The sequence below is a fragment of the Anolis sagrei genome, chromosome 4 (genome assembly GCF_037176765.1).
Source record: "Anolis sagrei isolate rAnoSag1 chromosome 4, rAnoSag1.mat, whole genome shotgun sequence".
NCBI classification, from domain to species: domain Eukaryota; kingdom Metazoa; phylum Chordata; class Lepidosauria; order Squamata; family Dactyloidae; genus Anolis; species Anolis sagrei.
The window spans coordinates 213,136,974-213,158,340 of NC_090024.1; the positions used below are offsets into that span (position 1 = coordinate 213,136,974).

General features: G+C 37.7%; 1 protein-coding gene across 19 annotated transcripts in view; it reads right to left on the reverse strand.

Annotated features, from left to right (window-relative positions):
* Positions 1-21,367, reverse strand: part of PTPRT (protein tyrosine phosphatase receptor type T) — a 713,818-nt gene that overhangs the window by 174,150 nt on the left and 518,301 nt on the right. For all 19 annotated transcript variants that reach the window (XM_060772259.2, XM_060772263.2, XM_060772261.2 and 16 more), the window contains exons 10-11: positions 14,947-15,148; positions 9,808-9,910 (exon numbers count right to left, since the gene is read on the reverse strand). In XM_060772259.2, the coding sequence (XP_060628242.2) occupies positions 9,808-9,910; positions 14,947-15,148 (305 nt within the window). The remainder of the gene's footprint in view (positions 1-9,807; positions 9,911-14,946; positions 15,149-21,367) is intronic.

A 21,367-nucleotide genomic window follows, 5' to 3' on the forward strand; every position in this document is an offset into this window, starting at 1 on the left:
TTTGGCGCATGCTGTTTCGATTTTGAAAATACACTTCCGGGTTTGGAAAAAAGTTTGATATCGTTTCGTATATGGGAAATTAACGAGAGAAAAAAATGATATACAAAATTAACAAACGAAACCGCCCATCCCTAATATATACACAAGGAACATTCTCTTGGATGACTACTGTCAGCATGAAGGAAAGGATGTGCTTAATATTAGCCCTGAATGGAGAAATAGAAAGGGGTGCAAGAAGTCTTGATTGGTTTTCTGTTTGTATGTATAGGAATGTCTAGTCGATGGCCAATGAGATGACTGCTTTAGGGGAAAAATCCATGCTGTCAACCGGAAGGTGTTGAGATCAGGATATCTAACCTGACCTTAGTGCAAGATGTTAAGATTTTAAATGCGTGAAAGTTGAACATAGCCTCCTCAATGACTTGGACTACTGAATAGAAGGAATGCTTATAAAATTCGCAAATGACTTCAAATTGGGAGGGGTAGCCAGAAGATAGGATTGGAATTTAGAGTGACTTTAGCAAATTAGGAGCCCCCAGTGGCACAGTGGGTTAAAGCACTGAGCTGCTGAGCTTGTTGATCGAAAGGTCGCAGATTCGATCCCGGGGAGCGGCGTGAGCTTCCGCTGTCAGCCCTAGCTTCTGCCAACCTAGCCGTTCGAAAACATACAAATATGAGTAGATCAATAGGTACAGCTCCGGCGGGAAGGTAACGGCGCTCCATGCAATCATGCCGGCCACATGACCTTGGAGATGTCTACAGACAACACTGGCTCTTCAGCTTAGAAATAGAGATGAGCACCACACCCCAGAGTCAGACATGACTGGACTTAATGTCAGGGGACTACCTTTACCTTTACCTTTAGCAAATTACAAAGCTGAATGAATACTAACAAAATAACTTTCAACAGGGACAAATGCATAGTATTATATTTTGGCAATAAAAAATAAATGCACTGATATAGAATGTATGAAAATAGTACATGGGAAAGGGATCTAGAGGTCTTAGTAGACCACAAGTTGAACATGAGTCAACAGTGTGATGCAGCACCTTAAAAAGTCAATGTGATTATAGGCTGCATCAACAGGAGTGCAGTGTCTAGATCAAAGGAAGTGATAGACCTACTCTCTTCTGCTTTGGTCAGACTTCACCTGGAATACGGTGACCAGTTCTGGGCATTACAATTCAAGAAGGATATTGAAAAACTAGAACACATCCAGAGAAAGGAGACCAAAATAACTAAAAGTTTGGAAGCCACCTTCGGGTTCAAGAAAGGCAGGATAGAAATATCATAAATAAATAAATATGTGGAGTGGCTTTATATTTATCTTTTTATATAGATAAATGTTTATCTCTTTTTTTTTTTTTTGCTGCTCTGAAGACTAGAACATGGAGCAATGCATTCAAACTAGAAGAAAAGAGATTCCAACTAAACATTAGGAAGAACTTCCTGATAGTAAGAACTATTTAGTAGTGCAATATGCTGCCTCAGAATGTGGTAGACTCTCCTTCTTTGGATGCTTTTATGCATGAGTTGGGTGACCATATTTCAGGAATACTTTGATTCTTAATCAAGGTGGACCAGTATAGAAAAATAATGGCTGGGAGGAGGGGCACCATGGCATGATCAGAATGCATGGTTATTACTCTTATCAGGCTATAGGATGGTTGTGCACAATATCCTGTGTGATCCCAATGTTCATGGTCATGCTTATATTGAGCCTCTTTCCAAAAGTGGCAAGCTCCTGCTGAGTAGTAATTTTACAAATCTGAGTGATAGGATGATCAGGAATTTTCTCAATGGTAATATGACGAGTTTGACAAACTCAAACTCAAATGAGTCCCCTTTTGGGGGTGAGAAGAGGAGGGTAGAAGTAAAGTAAATAAATAAATAAATTCCTTCTGCTCTAACAGCCATGTCACATGTGAGACATTTCATCATGGTATCAACTATTCTTTTTAGAACAATCCCTCAAACTAGAAGACAAAGAAAAATCAGAAGACAATAGTACATATTACAATTTTTCTAGATGCCAGTATGACAAAGATATGTTGTAGTGGCCCTGTTGCCAGCATAGTTGAAACAGAATGTGGAGAAGGAGGGAGAGATACTGACAACGAAGCCACAGGTGAAGACTCTACCAGAGGTGGACTAGACTGATTGCATCAATCAGTCTATGCAGATTGCTTGAATGTAGTGGAAGTCAACAGTCATAAGGATGCTGAATGTGATGGATGAAGAGATAAACTAATAGATAAAGTCAACGTTTGTCTTAACAAACTGCATATTCATATTCATTTGGAAGCTGATCACCTGACAATGCCATTCAGGTGATAATTTTCGCCTTAGAACAAGGAGCCATTCAAAAAGCTGTGCCTATTTTGGGTGCAGACGACAATACCTTGAAGGGCTCCTCTGAAATACAAACTGAAACCACCAACAGATTCAGCATCCCACTAACATCGCAGCCACTACCCTCTATGGCTTACAGTGTAGTATAAAATTATTTCTTTTCTGCAACAAAATTGACTGAAGAAAAATGTTAGCAGGCTTTTCAAGTTTGTGTGGTCTCATGTCAAAATGATCTCCACAAACCTGCAAGGCAGATTAGGGATAATAGCTATTGCTCCCTTGATCCCTATCTTTCCAATTCACTACTCCTTGCTGACATATTAAAGATAATGACTGTGCATAGCTATGACTTCTACTATGTGAGAAGCACAGTGTTAGTGGCTTTGGAGGTACCTTTCCCTGAACCACCTGCTATTAATATGATTTTCAAAACAGAGCAACAAAAAGCGCTTATATCATTTACCATTAAGCAGATTTTTGTTGGCTGGGATCACTTTAAGTGCTTTGTGACAAAAAAAGATCAAGGAGAAGAGTTGTTACATATACAAGCTTCTACAAAGAAAATACTGCAAACTACACAGGAGGACTCTTCAGACTGTATTATATTATGATCCACATGGATCAATACATGTGGAAGTGTTACAATGTTGCACACATGCTGATCCCATCTTCAGTCTCTCTTTAACATGCAGCAACCTTCGCATGTTCAGAATGTAAGCATACTCCTCTGAATGTATTAACTCTGGAAACCCACAGCATTCTTACAAACCTAAAATAAACATTTCAAGTATCAGTGACATGTGTGTCATGTTTAAAGTCTATATGGAAAGAATTATCTAGCTGGCATATTCTTTGCAACACATTATGTCCTATAACTATCCTTTAAAGTTTCATAAAATATCCCACATGTACAAAGCATTTAAATTGTGTGGGTAGCGAAGGGTCGGGTTCTCTACATTTTGAAGGAAAGAAACATTTTATGGCTGTAATCCAGTAAGAAATTGTATAAATCCATTTGATCAATATGCTTAACTTTGTATGATATGATTCAGATTGCTATAAATTGGTAATGATGCTTAACTGAACTGATAATAACAAGAACTAAAATTATCAGACTATACAGATGAACATAGAGTCCATCTTAAAACAACATTCCATTTTCTTTCAAAATATAAAAGAAATAAACTTCCTTGTGAAAGTCAACACCAGCAACAGCAGCTGTGGAGGACTAGAGGAGTCTTATCATGAAGCACATGACTCTATTAGTTTTCCCATCCTATCAGATACATTCGAGTTATGATCTTCTGTAATTTGAAGCTGAACCAAGTAGTTTGGGAGGTGGGGTACATATTCCCCTAGAAGTACTACTTATCACCTTAGTAACATTGTCCATAATTTCATTTTTTTCATCAAAACTGCTTCCTTGATATTTTTAAAATTTGCATTTTTGAAGTACCATCGTGAAATAAAAGACAAGACACAGAAGTATGGAGAAATAAAGGGTTATTTATTGACCTATTTAAACTGCCCTCCTGGGAAGCAAACTAACTTGGGGGCGGGGGAGCAACTTGACATAGGTCATGGGACAGGGCCAAGTATCACTCAGTGACCATCTCCTCACCTACCTCTGGGTGAACACCAGACCCCGAGGTAGTTCACCCAAAAAGGCCAAAGCACCCCCCATTCCTTGCTTTAAATTTCCCAGGAACATTTCATTGCCCTTCTTTGACAGACATACCTAATCAGGCCTTTACAGCTCTGGCTTCCAAAACACAATCTCTGGGTATTATAAAAACTGACCCTGAGCCTTGCACATTCTGTTATGGAGCACCCTATTCATTTTATGTCTGGCTAAGTCTAATGAACAGGGATAACCTTTCCCTCTCCAAACTAGGTGTGGAGGTAGTGATGATCATACTATGAGAATGCAAGACCAATGTTTTTTAACATAATGAAAATCATATTGTGCCTACAAACTCAATGCCTTCTCCTCTAGCAGGCTCAAATCATTTCCCCCCAGGTGAACAATAAGGATATCCAGAGGTGGCCCTGCTCTCTCTTTGAATAGCAGAGGCACGTAAAAACACTCCTTGTCACATTAGAAACATTCTACATAATTTCAGTTTTCCATCAAAACTGCATTATTTCCCTCCATATTTTTTTAAATAAGAATTTTACAATTAGCATTTATATTTGTAAAGACAGAAGAATTCTTGGAGAAATATAATAATTGTTGCTGTGGCTTTCTTCCATTTTGCTGTGTTTATAACAATACTTTGTTCCATCTGCCACCTACACATTAATATAACAGCCCCATTTTCTAGTTCAAAGAATTATGCATTCATTATGGAGAAAAAATTAACACCTTAAAGCAAACTATAATTAAGAATTCCTCAATTCAGTTTATGTGTTTTCAATTAGACTCTCTATAATTTTAATCATGGGAGCATTAACATGTTTCTGTAATTTATATACCTGTGGTATAATTACGCTCTGAAATGTCTCAGTCAACCAGAGTAGAAGAAGGATCTAGTGATCTATTTTTTCTGCTGGTGTTTAGATAAAAATGTGTGCAGTGCTTGGTTCTATTAGGTGGCCTGGGTGTAAACAATTAATAGGTGCACACAGCCAAATCTTTGTCTAATCAGAGCCTTGGCTTTTATCAGCCTGATCCAAGTTATTGGATTCCTAAGCAATATTTGTGTTAATCCATATAATATTTATACTGGAATTAAGAACTACAGTTTGAGCATCCTTTATCCATAATTCCAAAATCAAATACTCCAGAATCCATAATGGGTAGTTGAGATAGTGACAACGTTTTCATTTTGATAGTTCAGTGTATACAGACATTGTTTCACATTAAAAATTAAAAATATTGTATAGAAAATTACTTTCAGGCTATGTGTATAAGAAGTTTTCTTGCCAGAGTTTCATGATATCTGAAAAACATATATCTGACATTTTTAATGTTTTCAATTATTTCCATTCCTACTACAGAGAGACAAATAATCATGATTTCTCATAAATGGAAAGGATCTAAAACGACATATTCAGGGAAGAAATCTTGTGGCTGTACAAACATAATATTTAAGATCTGAAAATGATGCAGGAAAGTTGGTTGCAAGTAATCACACAGTTGGAATATCACTGTATTCTTATGTTGGGAAGTAAAAGTATTTTCAGCTTCACAATGCGGTTGAGTTAAAAAACATGCTAAATATTTGAAAAACGTTATACATAATATTTGTTCTTTTTTTTTTTTTACTGTCAAATTGGCTTCCCTTTACTGTGACCCAATATATTACGCAAAGACTCATGGTCATCAACAGCCCAGCTCAGGTCTTAAAAACCTAAGGTCATGGCCTTCTGTAGTTAATTATTCCATGTAAAATTCATTCTGCTTTCTCATTTTCTAAGCATTATTATCCTTTCCAATGAGTTATATCATCTTTGGACTCACCAAACCTCAAGAGTTTTGCATAGTACCACAAAGTCTACAAAAACCTATCCTATCAATGTTGTTCTCTCAGTCTTGAAGGTGTTACGAGATCCTTTTCAGTACTAACAAGTACTAAATATATTTCTGCTACCATAATATCTGATAAAACTTCTTTCTGAATCACTCCCGTTGAGAAGTAGCTTAGCATATTTAGTCTGGCTATTCAGCAAAAATCTCTGACACTACCAGCAGTACTGCATAGCCTCTTGTCTCAAAGAAGACCTCAGTCCCACCTCCACCAAGAAATAGTGCCATTGGTTGGAGAGAAAAATAAAGAAGAGAGATTTGTAACAGGCTGTTCATTTCTACTGCCAGATCTTTTCTTCTACTCTAAATACATATTTTATTTGCATTTTAGAGCTTACAAAGCAAATATGCCCTTCTTATGAGAAAAGAAAGGCAACATAAAACAGATATTCATTCTTAATGGAGACTTGCAAACCAGATATGTTTGAGCATTTGCAGATCCATTTTAATCTGACCCTTCATTTTGTTTACCAGAAAGTTACCTGAAAGGAGAGGGGTGTTTTAGTATTATTTTAAGTTTTAAACATAATATTTATTTTTAAAATAAAACAAACTGCAAAAGAGGGTTCTGGGAAATGTAGTTGTCAGTTGTGTCCATTCTCAGCCAATCAGAGCATGGACATCACCAGGCTTTTTATTGTCTGAGAGGTACAGAGAAAGAAAAACTTCAACTCCCTTCATGCTCTGAGAGGATCTTTCAATGGCCACCCTATGCTAGTGCCACCGGGAAAGTGAGTTCTAAGGGCCCTCTCTGGAGGAGGAGGAGGAGGGAACTTTCCAACAAAAAATGGAGGAGGCTTCTTCTGCTGGGGAGAGAAAAAGATGCCACAGATCCCCCTGCCTCAGGTATTTTGTGGACGTAAGTGTTTCCGAAAATATTGTCTCTCTGAATTTGTTTCACTGGTCTTTTAGTCCCTCTCTTCCCCTTTCTGTTTTTGGAAATCACAGAAAATGAAAATGGCCCTCGAAAAACGACAAATCTTTTCGTTAACAGTGATTTGGGCCTAACACTACTATGCCCATTTAAGACACCATCTTTTCATTAATATCTTCTGTGTACAATTTCTGAGGTAAGGGATATTACAGAAAAGTAAAACTTTAGTGCCCTTGTTAATTTCAGGGGGAAAATTGTGAGCTCTATCTTATATCTATATGATCATTACAATAAACTTATTGCATCTTGGAGATACACATATGTATATACAGGTATGCACTTCAATTATCTCTGTAGAATATACTGTAATGGAATAAGTAGTGATACTACAGTTTTCTAAAAATGTTTTGAGAAAGATTAACACAAAGGTTTCTTATTCTACACATATATTGAATATAGAAAAAAGACAAATTGGACTTTAAATATAAAAGGAAGAATTTTCAATAAAGGGGGAAATAAAATAGCAACACTTATGACAGCAAGTGCTAAAATGAAATAAGAAGAAAAGTCCTAAATAATATATTTTGAAGGCTTTTTCAAATCTTGTACGACATCTCACAAATACCATTTATTCACTATATTCAGCTGACATAATCTATATATCTGTGTTGCCAGATAATTTTACTTTGAACAGAGCTTACGCAGGACACCAACATGCAGTGCTTCCTCCTGCTGCAATCTAAAGCAATGACAACAATAGAAGCAACAACAACACATGAAAAAAGGGAGGATACTCACATTTAATGTATATCAATAATCTATTTGTTCTTAAGAAGCAGTGATTGGAAACAATCAAAACAAAATATTTCTACATAGATTGATGATAGGAAATAATTTACTTTATAAAAATCACAAATATCGATAATTTTAAATATATCTCTTGTTAAGATATTTCTTCTTCTTCTTCTTCTTCTTCTTCTTATTATTATTATTATTATTATTATTATTATTATTATTATGTTACTGACACAAAAACACAATATGTCACAGCAAATGAGAGATATATGCTGGATTTCATATCACAAAATCACAAGTCGAACACTTTCCAAGTGTCTAGGACTGTGTGATATATTTTCTCACCCCAAAGGGGGACTCAGGGCAGCTTACAAACTATGGCAATAATTCAATGTCAGATTCAGATAATAATAATATCAATAGAACAAAATATTATAAAACTGTAAAAAAAACACATACATATCAATTAAAATACTCTTTCAAATTATTAAAACATATTAAACAATTTCAAACATAACAAACTTACATTGCATTGAAGTACAATAACAGGTCTTACAGTCCAGTGGCTTTAACGGCCAAAATCCAGATAAACAACAGCTCAACACCCTCAAAACACACCGCCCATTGTCACCTATAATTAGACCAATCCATCCCACACTCAATTGTCCTTAAGGAATGCCCAACGGGCTGATGAAAGATTCCCAAAAAAGCATCCAGCTGGTCCAATCTATTTAGCCCAGACCAGTCCATTTGGTCCGGTGGGGCAAGGGGGAGGAGGGGGGGTTGCTAATAAAAGTTCGAACGCTGAGCAATGGTAAGCCACAGCATCTCCTCCAAGGGCAACAATGACAATGGTGGTAGAACAAGCCAGCGGTGGAACACAGCAGCCAAGGAGGCGATAGTGGAGGAGGCCCTAAGACTGCCTGACTGGTTTGAATGCTGCAGCAGTGATGCCAGAGGAGGGTGACGATGGAAAAGGCCCAACATTAGAGGCAGCCCAATGTAGCCACTCACTGGAAGCTTCTCTCTCAGTTGTTATTACCAGTGTGTGTTGCAAGGTTTTAAAGTGGCCAAGAGAATGGTGGAGAGTTGTAGAAGCTTCTCTCTCAGCTGTTGTTACTGGTCTCATGGGATTCCTCTGGTACAAAAGTCTGATAACTTTGAAAGCAGGGGTGCTTCTTGGCAAGTGGTTGGACTGGATGGCCCATGAGGTCTCTTCCAACTCAATGATTCTATGATTCCATTCTAACTTTTAAAAATGGCTACTACAAAAGCTTTCATCAGCATAAAGTAGGAAACTTTATTGATGTATTTTCTGAACAGAATTACCCCTCCCCCTTTTCCAGTTCTATTGCTAAGTAGACACAACAACCACACACGGCAAGATGGTGGCAAAAAGACACAACTCTTTTAATACTACTGCCTCTTGACTGCTCACAAGAGTTTACACATTTAAGGAAAGAGCAATAATAAATTGCAAAAATGGGCAAAATCTCTCCACTACTCATGAAAAAAATCTTACCAACAGTTTTTTTAATTATTGTAATGTCACATTTACTGCAGAAATACAAACAAAGGTGTTCTTATTGTGTGCTCTCAAGTTATATTTGACTTTTGACAACCCTGATGAGTTTTTGTAGGCAAGATTTGTTTAGTAAGGGTTTGACATTGCATTAAGCTTGGAAGCACTTTAAAGAAAGAGTTTATGTTTCAGGATAAGATGTGCTATTTATAAGCAAGAAATTCCACTGAAAATAATTCTTTGGACTTGTGTAAGCAATACAAGATTCAGAAGACACATAGACACTGTTGCATATTATGTTTCTTTTCTTTTTGTTCTGGTTCTGAACAAATACTGTTCAAAAGAGTTAAGTAAATAAATGAAAGCTTGGGGGGGGGGCTTAATGTCTCAGGGGAACTGTGTAATTCTTGTGATTTCTTGACCAAAGACTAGAGAAAATTTGAGCGGATCAGATCATTTTTTTAAAAAAACTTCTTCTTAGGTAAATATGCTTTGTTCCTACAATGCTGTTTTATTGGATTGCTGATGTTTTACTGAAGTTTACTGATAGTGTCTGAATGTGGTTTGCAAAATGCTTAGTTATGGTTGTAGTTCTTGTTACTGGTCACCTTGAAAGTTTTGTACTGAAGCAGAGGACAGAATCAGGTCCTGCATCATAGAAAAATATTCCTTGCAATACTTTTGTTTTTTTAAAAAAAGATGAGAGACAAAAGGTAAAAAAGAACTATTTTTACCTTACAGGTGCTCCACGAGACTGTGCAGGCTTCAGCATGACTGTGATGGTGGTCTCTGTTTCATTCAAGGGGGAATCTGCATCATATTCAGGCATTGATGGTGCTGAGGAAAAACAGAGAAACTATCCATCTAATATCATTTCTACGATATATCAGAAGGGATGCTCTGACAACATCTGAGATACAACACTCTACCTTTTATTCTTGAATGGTGTTTTAAAATCTTTAACTACAGTTGATCTCTCAAGTATGCAACTCTTAATCTCAGCCTCACTATTTAAGCACAAGTGATGCCTTTACACATCCATGAATGATTCAAGCAAGAGTGTTGTTTTGATGTCATGAATAACAACCCAATTTCAGCAATTTGTAGACTATGCACAAGGGGCAATCAAATGTACTTTGCAAATGTGCAAGAAGAGCATAGTTGTCTACACTCAAGGTAGCATAAACAGTTGTGCTAATAATGTGCCTACAGATCATTAAAATAAGTACATTACACCTGTCTGTGTGCAGGGGATGGAAGTGTAGTTGATGGAACTCTACTAAATCAGCACTATTTCTCTCTACCACTTTAAAATTGGATTTAGGTCCTTATAATTCCATGAAAATTATTATTATTATCATCATCATCATCATCATCATCATCATCATTATTTCTACCCTGCTTTATCTCCTCCAAATTATGGTGTTAACTCTATGAACACTGTTAATATTTAATACAGTAAATAGTAGGACTGGGCGGTTTCGTTCGTTATTTTCGTAATTCGTTATTAATTCGTTATTTTTTTTATAACGAAGCGATATTGAACCATTCAGGAGCAACTAAAAATCGAAACGAATTTTTCAATTTGTTTCGTAATTGTTTCGAAATCGTTTCGTTATTATTTCCACATGTCTGGTGCAAGTTTTATAGTTGTTGTTTGTTTTATCAGTGAAAAAAATATATAATTATCACACCAACAGTCAGCAACAGAGGGAGAGGGAAGCTTCAGAAGTTCCTCCTGTCCCATTTGGAGGTTTTTTTTAGCGTATTTCGCTGTCGCGTCCGCCATTAACAAATCGATTCATAATTGTTTCGTTATTGTTTCGTAATTTCTGAAATTTCGTAAATTTCGAACTTTTTTAAAGAAAAATTTCGGAATTCTTTTTAAAATCGAAACGCAAAAACCCCCTAAAAACGAATCGAGTTTAGAAACAAATTTTTCCATGGTTGCCCAGCCCTAGTAAATAGATAATGCAATGGTGCTGTGCTCTTTAAAGGAGAAATGCCATCACTGTGTGAGTACAGAATTTTGAAAAATATTGAGTTCTCTAATATGTCAGGGCAAAGGTTATAGTGATATACAGAATGTTAATAGGGTAATGTTGATGAATTACTTCTTCCCTCTTACTATGCCTATGGAGGCATAGTAAACAATAAGTCAAGATTATGGGTAGGGTAGATCATGAACTCTGTGAAAATTCATGGCAAATAGACCCAGAAAATAGCCACCCAATCCAAGTATAATTGGAACCTTCTCCTTTTCTTCTGTGATGTACTTCTAAACCTGTGAGCTAATACCTCACCTCAACATTTTGAAGTGAAATGTAGGATGCAATGGGACTATAGAGGTTGAGGATGAACACTGGTATTATATCATATGAATTATATCATATGTTGATTCATGTAGGAACCAATGATACTGCAAGGCATACGTTTCAAAAGATCACAAATGATTTTCGAGCTCTAGGAGCAAAGCTAAAAGAATGTAATGTACAGGCGGTCTTTTCATCCCTCCTCCCTGTTGTAAGACACGGACCCACAAGAGCCAGAAAAATAGTACAGGTCAATAACTGGCTTAGAAAATGGTGTCAGGAGGAACGCTTTGGCTTCCTCGACCATGGCCTGCTTTTCCAGGAGGATGGCCTACTGGCAAGGGATGGGGTGCATCTCACACAAGTAGGAAAACACCTTTTTGCTCACAGACTTGCAAACCTCATTAGACGCACTTTAAACTAGGTCCACCGGGGGAGGGGGACAACAGCCTTGCAAACACTACTTTACCCATAATGTCTGGGAATCGCCAGAAGGCTAAACGGAGGGCTGCACAAACACAACAAGGACCAAGTACCAAAAGCACAATACTCCCAATTAAACAGCTCAAGGGAAGATCTCAGGGGCTCACATGTCTTTACACTAATGCACAGAGGATGGGAAATAAACAAGACGAACTCCAACTTTTAGCACAACACCACAAATATGATATCATAGGGATCACTGAAACCTGGTGGGATGACTCCTATCGCTGGAATGTAGATATCGAGGGGTATAACCTCTTTCACAGAAACCGAACAAAGGGGAGAGGAGGCGGAGTAGCCTTATATGTCAAAAACTCTTATGCTGCAGAAGAAATTCAAGACAGCAATCTGGGAAACCAGCTTGAAATCATCTGGATAAGAATCAAGGGAACTGGGACTCAAAAACATGTCGTTGTAGGTGTCTACTACAGACCCCCAAGCCAGGAGGAAGAACTTGATGAAGTCTTCTGCCAACAGTTGACCAAACAGGCACAGAGAAGAGATGTAGTAGTCATGGGCGATTTCAACTATCCCGATATTTGCTGGAAAACAAACTCGGCCAAGAGTACAAGGTCCAACAAATTCCTCGCTTGCCTTGCAGACAATTTCATGGTCCAGAAGGTAGAAGAGGCAACAAGGGGATTGGCTACTTTTGATCTCATCCTAACAAATGCGAACGACCTGATCAATGCGGTCGAAGTAGTAGGATCCTTAGGGGCAAGTGACCATGTGCTCCTGCAATTTGAGGTACAAAGGAAGGCCGAAACTAAGACAAGTCAAACCCGCATTTTGGACTTTAGGAGAGCTGATTTCCAGAAAAATGAAGGAAACGCTGAGCAGCATTCCATGGACACAGATACTAAAAGACAAGGGAGTTACGGATGGATGGGAATTTCTCAAGAGTGAAATACTCAAGGCGCAATTGCAAACCGTGCCAACAAAGAGAAAAAATAGGACAAGTGCAAAGAAGCCAGAATGGATCTCCAAAGAACTTCTAACTGTGCTAAGACACAAAAGAGACATGCACAAGAAGTGGAAAAAGGGAGAAATCACCAAAGAAGAATTCAAACAAATAGCCAACACCTGTAGGGAAAAGGTCCGCAAGGCTAAAGCAAAAAACGAGCTCAGGCTTGCCAGGGACATTAAAAACAATAAAAAGGGCTTCTATTCTTATGTCAGTAGAAAAAGGAAAAACAAGGAGGTGATAGGACCTCTTCGAGGAGAAGATGGGGCAATGCTGACAGGGGATAGGGAAAAGGCAGAACTACTTAATGCCTTCTTTGCCTCGGTCTTCTCACAAAAAGAGAGTCTTCAACCTCAGCAAGATGGAGTGGATGAGGGATTGGAGGACATCCAACCCCAAATTGGGAAAGAAGTCGTCCAGGAATACCTGGCCGCTCTTAATGAGTTCAAGTCCCCAGGGCCAGATCAACTACACCCCAGAGTATTGAAGGAACTAGCGGAAGTCATTTCGGAACCATTGGCAACCATCTTTGAGAGTTCTTGGAGAACGGGAGAAGTTCCAGCAGATTGGAGGAGGGCCAATATGGTCCCAATCTTCAAGAAGGGAAAAAAGGATGACCCAATGTGGGCTAGGCAAAACTATGGTGAGGTGGATCTGTAATTGGTTAAGTGGACGAACACAGAGAGTGCTCACTAATGCTTCCTCTTCATCTTGGAAAGAAGTGACAAGTGGAGTGCCGCAGGGTTCCGTCCTGGGCCCGGTCCTGTTCAACATCTTTATTAATGACTTAGATGAAGGGCTAGAAGGCATGATCATCAAGTTTGCAGACGACACCAAATTGGGAGGGATAGCCAATAGTCCAGAGGACAGGAGCAGAATTCAAAACGATCTTGACAGATTAGAGAGATGGGCCAAAACTAACAAAATGAAGTTCAACAGTGACAAATGCAAGATACTCCACTTTGGCAGGAAAAATGAGATGCAAAGATACAGAATGGGGGACGCCTGGCTCGAGAGCAGTACGTGTGAAAAAGATCTTGGAGTCCTCATGGACAACAAGTTAAACATGAGCCAACAATGTGATGTGGCAGCAAAAAAAGCCAATGGGATTTTGGCCTGCATCAATAGGAGCATAGTGTCTAGATCTAAGGAAGTAATGCTACCCCTCTATTCTGCTTTGGTTAGACCACATCTGGAATATTGTGTCCAATTCTGGGCACCACAATTCAAGAGAGATATTGACAAGCTGGAATGTGTCCAGAGGAGGGCGACTAAAATGATCAAGGGTCTGGAGAACAAGCCCTATGAGGAGCGGCTTGGGGAGCTGGGCATGTTTAGCCTGAAGAAGAGAAGGCTGAGAGGAGATATGATAGCCATGTATAAATATATGAGAGGAAGCCACAGGGAGGAGGGAGCAAGCTTGTTTTCTTCTTTCTTGGAGACTAGGACGCGGAACAATGGCTTCAAACTACAAGAGAGGAGATTCCATCTGAACATGAGGAAGAACTTCCTGACTGTGAGAGCCGTTCAGCAGTGGAACTCTCTGCCCCGGAGTGTGGTGGAGGCTCCTTCTTTGGAAGCTTTTAAGCAGAGGCTGGATGGCCATTTGTCAAGGGTGATTTGAATGCAATATTCCTGCTTCTTGGCAGGGGGTTGGACTGGATGGCCCATGAGGTCTCTTCCAACTCTTTGATTCTATGATTCTATGAATTCTATTTTGGCTATTATGTAAATTTTTTCAGTAGGGATTGTTCTCACTTTTAGTATAAGATATTTGTTATAATTCTCTAAGACATTTACTGTCATATTCCTCTGTGGGTAAAAAAAAAAAAGATTTGATGAAAAATTATGTCAGACTATTCCCAATGGATCATGGGAAATGAGTCCAGGAGAGGCAGTTCTTGACTGGTTAAAGGCATGGTATTTCACAGCCCTCACCTTGAGACCTATCATGTGTCAATGTTGAATGATTGTGTTGGATTATATTTATACAAAAAGAAAAGAGTTCAGAATACATATAATTTTATAGATAGATTTAAACTTGATCTGTGTGTATGCAAAGGGAAGCTGGGCTATTATTCCTCTATCTGAATATAATCAGTACACTACAGTACCTGCAATTTTAGTTGCAATCCGTGTGGTGATGGGAGGTCCAAACCCCTTCACTGTGCTGGCTTTGATGGTGAACGAGTAGGTTGTTCCTGGGTATAATCCTACAAACAGATGGTGAGTTTCATTTCTTAGTTTGAAGACTTTTCCTCTCTGGTTTGACAGATCAGCGGTGGGATCAAGGGATCCAACAGCCTTGTATGTAATCTGCAATGAAGAGAAGATAAAATGATAGTTGTTGTGTAATTCATAACATGTTGCTAATTCTATTCCACCTACCAATGAAGATTTAACCTTCAGCCGGAATGACTGTAAAAATATAAAGAACAGAAATAGGTTGAACTATATCTAATTTAAACTATTCTAGATCAGATGGCTACAAGCATGTTTATTTAGTTTTGTTCATGGACGATTGCTTCATAGTGTAATCTTTGTATATCTCTAGCTTTAATTGTGCAACACGGGTCAGAATTAATGAAGGGAATGTGTGCATGAGACAGTGGAGTAAGTGAGAGACATAGCTGGGACAGGATAGCAGTGAAGTAATTTAACTCAGGAGGGATAGGATATGAGTGAGGTAATTTAACAGTATTTTCCCTCTCCTTTTTATCCTTCCTTCCATTGGTCATCTTTCCCCCCTCCTTTTTATCCTTCCTTCCATTGCAACGACTCTGCCGCAGCTTCATCTCTCACTCGGTGCATTCCCTTGTTCACATGTTTCCCTAATTCAGACCCGCGTTGCACAAGCAGCATAGCGTAGGGTCCCAGCTATCATACAATTGTCGATAGTTCTTTATTATTGATATATACCAATTTTATTCATCAGTATTCCATAACATTTGGAAAATCAGGTGTCTTGTTTCATATATAGAAAATTTCTCTATGCTATATTTTGACTGAGGTTTCCAATTCAGTGAATACATGAGAAATATCAATGTTAGTTAATATAGGTTGGAGAAAAATAGAAAAGTAATGGGAAACATTTGCAGACTTTCCATATGTAATTCTGCTAATATCCTAGCTGGAAGAAAGGATTGGTGGAGTAATCAAGTCTAAGGAGTGTCTACCCAATTATAAAATTGGGCATTAAAATCCATATGATATGGATTACGTTGTGGTTGCAAGTACTATTCTGGAAATCTAAAGAAAAATCACAGAAATGTTTTTAGTGTCCCAACTGAAACCATTGCAATAGAGATCAAAATGACTCAGGCTGGAGATCACTCCTGTTACTATGTATCCTTTCTCTGCATTGGTCACACATTGTCGTGATCTTGATGTGGGCATGCTAATGTCATTGACTGTTCTATTGTCTAAATCAGGGGTTCTCAAACTTTTTAAACAGAGAGCCAGGTCACAGATTTTCAAACTGTTGGAGGGCTGGATTATAATTTGAAAAAAAAATAATTTCTATGCACACTGCACATACTTTATTTGTAGTGCAAAAAACACTTAATACAATTATTAAAATGAAGAACAATTTTAACAAATATAAACTTATTAGTATTTCAATGGGAAGTGTGTGCCTGCTTTTGGCTGATGAGATAGGATTTTTGTTGTTGTCGTGTGCTTTCAAGTCATTTCACACTTAGGTTGACCCTGAGCGAGGGCCGGGTAAATGACCTTGGAGGGGCGTATTCGGCCCTCGGGCCTTAGTTTGAGGATCCCTGGTCTAAACTGTTCTCAGGCTTGTGCTAAAAAAATCTCACATTATATAAAACTTTGATTTTAATTTAAAATTCATTTCTATCTTAACAACTGCAGGCCAGAGACCACCTACTTCCTACTCCTTGTGTTTCTCCTCCCTCCTTGATGATTGTCCTTGGTTTTCAGAGATTTTATATAATTTCCATCTCAGAAAGCTGTAGTTTAGTAACAACCCTAGGAAATATTCACGAATACTGATATTGCTGCAGCCACTGACACATTTATAAGATCTACAGGCCCAAAGCACACCTTTGAAATTCCATCTAAGTTCCATTATTATGCTTATTAATGGTGGCTGTGCAGGTGTACACATATTCAGAAGTAAAACTCATGACTTATTTACTAGCCAATTTCTACTCTGTGTTCTAAATTCAATCTAAAGGTGGCTTGATTTCAACAGAGCTGTCAATAAAATATACCGTAATCTACTGCTCCCTTAACCTTTCCTTATATTACAGGATTCTTGCTTATATGTAATGCAATGCTGTGAATAAATCAATGTATGCTAATTTATACGCACATCTTCAATATTTTATGAAGGGCTTCACAAACATGAAATTCACAGGTATATATAAATGTCTTTAGAGGGGGGAAAGAAACACAGATTTGTAATAGGACAAAAAGGCAAAAAAAAGACATCAAATATGATAAACTGTATTATTTGAAGCAAATTGATTTAATCAGAAAATAACTTATAATTAACATAAAACAATATTCATATACTTATTATATAGAGGTTTGGCTACCAACATCAAAAAACATGCAGATGTTAAATGTTTTTACATCCTATTATGTGATGAAAATTCTCATGGAAATAAATTGAAGCCATACCTCACAGAATAATGTGTGGATCATAATTTAGTTAGCCTGTCTTTTGTATTTCCCACAAGTTCTACATACTTCTCAAATTGAAAGAATATAAAAACACACAAAAAATCATATTTTAAAGGTGTATACATCTCAAAATATTTTACAAAAAATTTCAAGAATTTGAATCATTCTATTTTGGTTCAGGTTATTTGCATTCTTGTATTATTAGGTATTGTGCTGGGGAGGGGGGAATGTGTTACTTTGGTGACTGTGCAACTTCTTCTTTTGTCCCTTGAATGCTATTCCTTGTAGATGGTGCATTAAATAATTGCCCTGTGTGTAGTGATGATGTATTCTCCGATTTCAAGTAAGAGTAGTGTGACTTCACATCCACTATTTGCAATGCTTTCCACACTAAATATTTAACCTCTCAATTCCTGATCACCCAGCCTGTATTATGTGCATCTTTCTCTAATTCTAATTCCTACTATAGCATGTACAAACGATTAAGATAATTCCAATATAAGCTCCATTACAATAGTTCAATTGCAAATCTTGATACATTCCATCACAATAACCTTTGTGATCAAATACTTGATGTTAACTTGAAATGAGACATACTAAATAGGTGGTATTCTCACCAACTATAAAAATGATAGGACAGAGAAAAGGGCCTCTTTTAAGAATCCAAGGGTACAGGCTGGCTCATATGGATCTTGAACCTAAGTTGTTTAGGGATTTACAGCTCATAATCAAAGTTTTGAATTGTGCCTAGAAATGTACTGGTAGCCAGCTATTGCAATGTGGTGCATATTACTGCATGTTCCCAGTACCCCATTAAGAATCTGGCTACAGCTCATTATACAAAATACATCTTCCAAATACTATTCAAGGCAGCTCTATATAATGTTTCAATAATCCAAAAATGATGTAACTGTGTGATTATGATCTGTTATCTGCAGGAATTGGTGCAATTTGTGCACTAACTTTCAATGTCGAAACCTGTGTGTGCTCAGTTCACTCAAGGCTGTATGTGCATGGAGATAGTTCCTTTTCTTTGCCAAAGGTAAGCCCTGTTGAATTTTGTCCAAGAATAAGGCTCTGTCAGTGTGTTTATGCTGAGCAACTTCTGCCTTTCCTTGTCACTCCTACTGCACCTCAAATTTTCTACTCTGGCAGTATCTTTACTCATCCCCCCCCCCCCCCCCCCCAAAATCCTTACTTGCTTGTCCTATCTAGAACCTGTCATTCCTTCTCTCCCAATTTCTGGGAGAAGATGCAGGAGGCATGCTATGATCCATAGCCACGGTCCTACTGAAAACAATCTTGGCTTTGATGTTGAAGACACCAAGGCCACAGGGACAATATCTGAAATAAATATCTGATTCCTCTTTATTGTAGGAATCAATTCATATCTCACATATATAGTTTGAATCCATGCAGGAGATGCATTCACCAAAATCTTGATTTTATTTTTTCTTTTCTTTTTTTTAATAATTTTTTATTGATTTATCACATTTATTACATACAATTACATTTTGTACATAAACCTCTTTAACATATTGTTTTGTTGTTTTGCTCTGACATTTCCCCCCTTTTTCTATTTTTTTCCTTTTTTTCACCACATTTTTTCTTCAGTGCAAACTTGACAACCTCCAACAAACTCATGTCTTAATAAAAAGCTTCCTAAATCAAATGTATTTTCCATTCTCCAAACACAGATAACTAGTTTTATGCTGGTCTGCCAAAGAAATAGACTTGGTCTCAAAGCAAAACTCTTCTTTCTTGGAGTGTAACATGCTTGTGCCAAATTGCTTGCATAGTGCTGATAACTTATTTCTTTCTTGAAGTGAAATCCTAACTAGATTTAGAGTTTATAGAGCTTTGAAAAAGCAAGCATTTGCTTTGATTTCAGTTCTTGTCCATAACAGGGGAGGCTGATATTCGGAGAATACATCATTTCTAGTCTTCATAGTGTTCATTTCTTCTGAATACCTGTCATTTCTTTACTCCCCCATGCAAAGTGACATTCACTGAAAGGCATTTGAGCTGATCTGCATATAAAACATATTTTTGTAACTATCACAGTCACACAATACCTGTTGGGAAGCAACAGAAGACAGACAGCTGGGAGAAAACTTGGCAGCTAAATCATAAATTTGCAATGTTAATTTTATTTTTGTATGCTTACAAAATTTCTTCCCAACATTATTTTGAACTCTTCATGAAGCTAAGTATAAAGTTATTTCATTAAGAGATGATTGGCTGGAATAGCAAAGCATGTCAGTGCTCTTACATATGGATCAAACTGCACACTATGGCAAATAGACTACAGGAACTATTATTATATTTGATCTTTCCAGATTGTGAGAGTTATCACACACTGCCCAGTTTCAAACCACACACAAACAAACACAAGAAGGCTGGGATTTTGGCATGCTAATACGGTCCCTTCACACAGCATCTCCATGGGAGTCAGCAGGAGTTGCTGCTACTATTATAAACGGACCTCAGTTAATTGGGCTCTGGTGAACACACACACACACTACACAAATCTGAATTTAACTGGTATTTCCTAAAAGCCTCATCATCATTTTGCAGTCCAAATCAGTTCTTTCCGCGGCATCATTTTTACTGCAATTCAAAGTTACCTATCTATTGCTGTGGTTCTGCACAAAACACTGTGTAGGTGTCTACTTTCTCACATACTTCTCCTCTTCCTCCTCATCATTGTGTGCTAAATAACACTCTGCTGAGATATAGTTCTCTATGATGCAAGTAATTAGGACAAATCTGCTCATATATGCTACTGCTAAATAAAGTTCAAAGATTCTGTATCTCAAATTGTGCACCGCTTTGTATGTTTATACACAGAGCTCACATATTAACACTAGGAATAAATGGGATATGCAATTATATTATTTAGGGCAAATAAAATTAGTTGAGAGCAAGGAAACACTGAGAATACTCCACATAAAAAGATAAAATAGCTTAAGGGTATGAGAGAGACTAAGAGGCAATCTAGAGTGGCTTCCTAGTCTAATATGATGATGAAAATCTGCCAGTTGTATCCATTTGTCCCCCAGTCTGTACACATAAGATGACCTAAAATTGGATTTCAATGGAGGTGGATGATTGTTATTTTAAAAGATGTGTGAAAGAACAGGCATAGTTGATGACTAATCATGTACAGTTTGGTCAATGGATTGTTAGTCCCAGCTGGTTTACCAGCTGTTAGGATGTCTGGGTGTTGAAGGCCAAAACATATGAGGACCCACAGGTTGAGAATCACTGCCTTAAGGGAACCATTCATAGCAAATTATTCTTATCCCCCCCCCACCCCTGCTGTGACTTACAAAGACGCTGTGATAGCTCCTAGTTTGATTTCATTGAGATTCACAAAGCTCTTCTCTTTCAGACCAAGAGAACATGAAAAATGCTAGTGTCTCTGATAGGAAACATCCTTGACTAAAATTTGCAAGGAAAAAAAAAGTTTAGCAATCAAGGAGCCTTAGTGGCTGAAAAGAAAGTATTCACATACCAAGGCAAACTCAGTTTACTACCGAGTTTGCCTTAAAAGCTAGAGCAAAAAAAAAAAAAAAAAAAAAAAGGACAAGGCAGAGAAGTAGAAGGGATGATCATTTCCTTCCATTGTCTGTCCAAAACAATAAGACTGATGGCTGTTTGTACGAATCTCTGTGCAAGTTGCACTATCGAGTTGAAATAGCCTGTTTCTTCCCACCAAAAAATATTTGAAAGGAATCTGTTTCAATGCAAAAAAAAAAAAAAAGAAGAAGGAGGAGGAAGTAATCTGTACAGTTTCTTATGTCTTTTTCTTTTTTAAAATAATACCTGTACATTTTCCATGTAGCAATAATTTCCTCAAGAGTGAATTGGTGGACCAGGTGG